Source organism: Athene cunicularia (assembly GCF_003259725.1).
Source record: "Athene cunicularia isolate RWA chromosome 4 unlocalized genomic scaffold, athCun1 chr4_part2, whole genome shotgun sequence".
In the NCBI taxonomy this organism is placed as follows: domain Eukaryota; kingdom Metazoa; phylum Chordata; class Aves; order Strigiformes; family Strigidae; genus Athene; species Athene cunicularia.
The window spans coordinates 24047892-24053891 of NW_020799099.1; the positions used below are offsets into that span (position 1 = coordinate 24047892).

General features: G+C 50.9%; 1 protein-coding gene across 1 annotated transcript in view; it reads left to right on the plus strand.

Annotated features, from left to right (window-relative positions):
* MFHAS1 (malignant fibrous histiocytoma amplified sequence 1) overlaps window positions 1-4568 on the plus strand; it is a gene marked incomplete at its 5' end in the record, with an annotated part of 34483 nt that extends 29915 nt beyond the window's left edge. Inside the window, 2 exons of the mRNA XM_026847948.1 lie at window positions 409-839; window positions 2339-4568. Of these exons, the coding sequence (XP_026703749.1) occupies window positions 409-412 (4 nt within the window). The remainder of the gene's footprint in view (window positions 1-408; window positions 840-2338) is intronic.
* Between the last annotated feature and the right edge of the window lie 1432 nt (window positions 4569-6000).

A 6000-nucleotide genomic window follows, 5' to 3' on the forward strand; every position in this document is an offset into this window, starting at 1 on the left:
GAATAGCTTTGGTGATGGGTGGCTGTTGAGCTGTGTATGAAGGTGAAGTTGAAGTGCCCACCTGGGTCAGGAAACAAGGTAGCTGCCCTGATATTGAGCCACCAGTCACCACTGTCTATTCAGTTGGTCCTCCTGTGTATGTACTTGGCACAGCACATTTCTATCCTGAGGTTGCAATTTTTATTGTATTATGCTGTCAGGCTATGCCTGTGCACTTGTCCTCCTGTCCTCCAGCCTGCCTTCCATGATGTCTGTGTCTCAGTTTCACAGTTGTTCTGCTGGCAGGAAACTGTTCTCAAAAAGGCCTGTGTTACTTTTAAAGGCCTTGCCCTCCCTATTTAGAACCCTAGAGAAAATTGTGTGTCTTAAGTTATTCATCACAAGCACTATTATCCTTTCCTCTTCCAGATAAATCGTCAGTGCTGGTGCCAAAGGTTTTCCACCGGGCAGAACATGGCTGATGCTCTGCAGTGCTCCCATCTCTCCAGTTGTGGAGTTGCATGCTGACGGGGATCGATGGGACTTTGGACTCTGAAATGCTATGAGGCAGGGGCAGCTCCCAGGTGGGAGCCTCGTGGCTGGAGTGGATGCAGTCACCTGGAGTTCGGGGACGACAATGAGGCATGAAACAAAACGATTGCTGCAGATGGCAGGGCCACTGGCCAGAGGGAAGGCACTGGGGATAGGATTCTGTGGACCCATTGATCGTGTGTTGAAAACCCATTTGGATCTCATGATGAATGTAAAAATGTTCTTGGTACCATTTAATTCAGACCTGCTTGGAGGAAAGTCTCTTGAAATGAGCTGTAGCGGGATTCCCTGGATTTGTTCCTGGACAAGTGAGTTTTGTGGCAACTGGCCAAGGCTTTGTTGGGGAGGGGGTTGATGCTGTGGAGCCTTTAAAATCGATCCACTGCAAAACAGTTGGCTGTGTCCCACACAGCAGGCTTGGGCGGTGGCTGTCAGAGAGGGAGGAGAAGCAGGCTTGGAAGTGCTTCCTACCTTGTGTGTTCACATACACTGTGCCACAAAGCAGTAACGATGTGTTGTAATCATGCAGGGACAGAAGAAAAGCAGTCACTGTGCCCCTGGCCCCTGCCATTTCTTCTGTGTGAGCCCCCAACAGCTCATGGTCTGCCATGTCTGGATGTTCTGGAGTTGCTGTTGCAGTACTTTCCATGCATTGTGGCCACTAGAGCAGTAGAAATCCAGATCTGGGTCCTCCTCCTAGCAAAGCCACACAGGCATCATTGTGCAGAGTTCTAGTGAAGCAGTGTGTGACTGTGTTGTGCAAACTGGCCCTGATCCCCTTGGGCTGACACTGGCAGCTGTGCTTCATGAGCAGCCATTCTTCCTGGGCCACATGTGGGAAAGGGCAGGCTGAGCACAGGCACCGCAGTCTCCTGATTTAGGTAGTTTTGAGGACTTCTAAGATGTTGCTGTCAGTTTGTGCCCTGGAGCTGGGCCATGATATCCTGCTCCATGCAAATATTTGATTTAGTGTAAATCAAACGGGAGGCAGGCATTTCTAGAGCCAGGATCCCTTCACCAGATACTGGTGGAGGTCTAAGAGGTGAGACACTTAAAATACTTTTGTAACGTATAGCTCTTAACCCTTTGAGCTGTGATGGCAGACCTGGGACGAGTGATACTGGTTGGCAGGCAGTTCCCACCAGGACAGGGTGCAACCAGTGCAGGATGGTGGCATGCATCCTGCTGAGGCCTGCTACTGTTGCATAGGTGATGTTCCCCTTGCTTCTGGTCCTTCAAATACCAGCCTTCTGTGCAGGGCTGCAAATATCCCTGTTGGCAGGAACTTAACTCTGGGAAATGCAGGGCAGAATCAACTCTAGTGGGAGATTGTGGAGACCAGGTGGAAGAAATCAAGCCATTGTGTCTCACTTCAAGGGGGAAAGCTGCCAAATAAAAGCTGGCATCTCAGTCAGCTTCACATCTCTTCAGGGTATCGTTCCAGCTGGGGAGAGAGCTTGGTCTCAGATTTCATGTGTTGGCCTGCCACCTCTGGCAATGGGCATTTGAACCTTTCTTATGTCAGTAAGAAGCATTAATTGATTGTGTTTCTGTATCACTGTGGATAAATTGGGGACTAGAAATTGCTTACGGTGGCTGGAGGGAGTGGAAGGGAGGTGAGATCTTCGAATGATGTCAGCAGTAGTGCTGGGAAACCCTTGTCCTGAGTCTTGCTGCCTATAAGACATGAAGGGCCCTGCTATATCAGAACTTATGTTAGAGCGTTCCCTACTGTCACCTTCCATGCTGGGCAGCCTTCTCCTCCTCTCTTTGCTGCTACTCACCTCTCTCTTTCCGTTCTCCGTAGGAAGAAAACTAGCGATTTGTTCCTGTGACGTTGCGTGGAAACCACATTGTAAAGAAACCACAAACTGGAATCATTTTCCAGCCGGAGCCCTGTTTCCCAGTGTGCCCATCTGGTCTGGCATGCAATGAGCGTTGAAGGAGTGAGAGGACAGAGCAGACGTCTTACAGCCTGCTCCTTGGGACCACAGCCCTCCTGCCAGGCCATGCCACTCAGCGGGAGCATAGCATTACCTGGCCTTTGCAGGCACTCCGTCTGCTGTGTGCACGGAAGCTGTAATGCCGGGAGTGTGGCAATATGGAGATCAGTCTATCTGGGTCTATTTAATATGAAATGGTGATCGCTCATCCGCCCACTGTTTAGTAACTGGTGTAACTGTGTTTTCATCTGTATTTTTTTAAATATGCAAAAGCCATTTAATTTTCTATGCAGTTCAAAAAGTTTCCTCTTTGCAACTGACAGGTGGGAGATCTTTGCAGGAGAACCAAGCCAAGTGGCTGATAGTCCTTTTGATTTTGCTGTCACTGTCTCTTAAGGATGCGTCCTGGAATCCTCTGCACACAATGTCCCTTTGCTGAGCTCCTGCCTCTTAGATCCCACCTAACATCTCTGAGCCCCAGGGATGAGGGCCCCGTATTTTTGAAGGATCTATCATTTTTCATGAGTCAAACTACAAGGAAAGAGAGCTTTAAGGTGGTGCCCTAATAGCAGAGATACCTGAGTTCAGAGCTATTATATTCCTGTTCTTGTCCCTGCTCTGAGAGTTACTGAACTGTTAGAAATGACTAAGGCCTCTGTGGAGCACCCTGCAGCCTTTTCTGAAAGTGTGTTATAAAGAGGGCAGGAAGTACTGGGGCATCAGTTGTCTCCCTGTGGAGCTGACAATGAATTTAACCCCTTTGGAACAGCAGAATCTCCTGGTACTAGATGCCTACTTCACTCAAGAGGACTGCACTGGTTTTGCCTATTGGTTTGCAGACCCCTTTCTTGTTGACCAGTTGATTTCCTACTGAAACTGGTGCTGATGGGTTTGGAAGCAGAGCTGGCAAGCTGCTTTGCGCTGCAGGACGTTCAGCAGATGGAATATGTCCTGGAGTACCTTGCGTTATGCTCTGAAGCAAAACCTGGGATTCGAACCTGCATCCGTCCAAGTGAAACTCCCAGGATAGCAGCTTTGCCTTCTGCTGGGTCTGTGTAATATGTCAGAAATTGCATATCCCTAAACAGCACGCAAATCTGTTGAGGTAGAGTGAGAGGGAGCCCAAATGGTGATGCTGCACATCTAGCTCATCATAGAGCTTGCAGGGGCACTTAGAGGCCTCTGGCAACTGCAGAGTGTCCTGGGTGATGGGACACCTCTGCTTTAACTGTGCTGAAGGCAGTAAGGTCAGAGAAATAAGATTGTTTCCAACCTTCCCCAAGGCCAGGATACGTTTGACTAGTCTTCTTTCATGGCAAAGCTGTTCTTTCTGCATTTTGTGTCTGCTCTGAGCTTGGAGGATTCACCTTCAAACAGAATTAGAGACCAGAGTTGAATTTAACCTGCCTTGTGGTCTCTCAAATCAGATGGAAGAAAGTGGGGGCTGCAGAAGCAAGAGTCATCTCCCTTACAGCATCCCCCATGCTGCAATGCCACAGTGGCTGTGAAAACTCAATAGTGTATTTGGGTGCTGCGTTCCCAGGAACCCAATATGTGCTTGGCTGTGCTGTAGCACCAGAGCTTGCATGGGGACCCTATTCTCTTCCCCTTTGTACCTCTGAGGTAGTTAAAGTCTGCAGAGCAGCAGGGGCTCCTCACTGTGAGGAAACAGACATGGTTGTGTTGAAGGGAACTGCAAATGGTATTTAGGAGCTCACTAAGTGAGATGAAAACCCACTGGCTCACTCCTGCAGAGCCAGATCCTGGAGCTCAGCTCCTCCTGCACCCTTTGAATGGGATCTTGGGCTGGCATCCTTGCAACAGCAGTGTGGGGAGGTAGAGATGCTGCACTGCAGTAAGCACAAGACGAGGCAAGCAAGTGGGCCTCAGTGTAGCACTCATCACGCGCTTCATGGCTCAGTTCATGGACTGTAATTGCAGGTATTCATATAATCTGCATCACTGGGCAGGACTCTACGCACACACACACACATGCATGCCCAGACGTACACACACCACACCCACACTTGCCCACACATCCTCGCCAAAACAACTGAAAATAAAAGTGATCTCAAGGAGAGGCCTGGCTGTTTGATTTGTTCTTCTTCTTCCAGTGCCTCCTTGGGCCCTGCCTCCGGAAGGGTCTGCACTTAGTTGTAGAGCTATAGAGTTTTCTGAATCCAGGAGCCAGAGCTTTTAGGAGCGCAGTTAGCAAATGACTCTCAAAATCATCAAGATATTTGGCATTGAGTGAATCAGCATGGAACCCGTTGTTTGGATTTCATTGGTGAGCCACTGCCCACTCTGGTAATATTTTTCCCTACTGCGTTTAAGGTGTTTTGTGGGTTTGTGAGGCCAACTCAGTGGTTCTTATTGGTACCACATTTGCTTTCTTATAAAGCCTTGTTCTCTGCAAACCACGTTCAAGTGCCATGTTTTTCAGAGGCAAGAGCAGTAAGACACATGGCCCTCTGCTTGACAGCATGGGCATTAGTGGCAGCACCCAGGAGAGTGAATTCAAAGTAAGGAGCAAGTCACCTCCCACACAGCCCCAAAAACTGTGCACGACCCCACTTCCATCACCACTCATCTGGCGGAGAAGACAAGATAGACCTCTGTGGCAGCCCCACCAAACACAGCAATGCCATGCAGCAGGTCTAGGGGAAGGAATGGCAGCATCTGCAACAAGATGCTGGCATGACAGAGTGAGACAGGAGGCAAGACTGAGTGTGGGGGCCAGGCCACAGCCACAACAGAGCTGGTAAGATGCCAGGCTATTTAGGGGTTGCCAGATGCAGAGGTGTTGGGGTAGTTGCATCAGCCAGGTGGGTGCCATATATGCACTGGCCTCCATCACTGAGGGACAGAATGGAAATCTGAGGATGTGCCTGGACCGTGCTCCAGAGCTGTGGGAAGCACCAATGGAAAATTAACTGACCCATGATGTACAGAGAGGCTGCCTCCTTTTGCCCTTGTCTCCTGGCCAGGAACACCTGGAAGGCTCGCACCTGTTTTGTGCCATCCACCCCACCCCACTTGTTGACTGTGGGTTAAGGGATACAGGGAAGGGCACGTGAGGGAGCTTCCCCGGGGCAGGGAGCTCTGGTGGCCGGGACCTGGCAGCCCATACGCCGGCTACATCCCAGGTGTGTATTTAGGATGCCCTGCGCAAACTCAGTCTCGGGAGAGAGGAACGTGGAAGCATCAGTAAGCTGTCCGTCCGGTGCATTTTGGCCAGAGCTTCCAGAAGGCTGCCATGACCCCAAACCCGGGAGGCTACACGATAGACCCTCAGGAGGGATACGGCAGGAACGGGAAGGCAGAGATGCAGTAGAGCGGGGGCGAGGGCTGGCGGGGCAGGCAGTAGGGAGAGGCAGGCCGGGCAGGCGTGGCACATGCCCACGACAATTTTTTATCCCAGAGGGGAAAGGTGGGAGCCGGGGGCCGACCGGCTTGTTGGGGTCTCCGGAAACGCAACGCCCTCGGCGACCCGGCGAGGCTTGAGGCGGCGGTGGGCGGGGCCTCG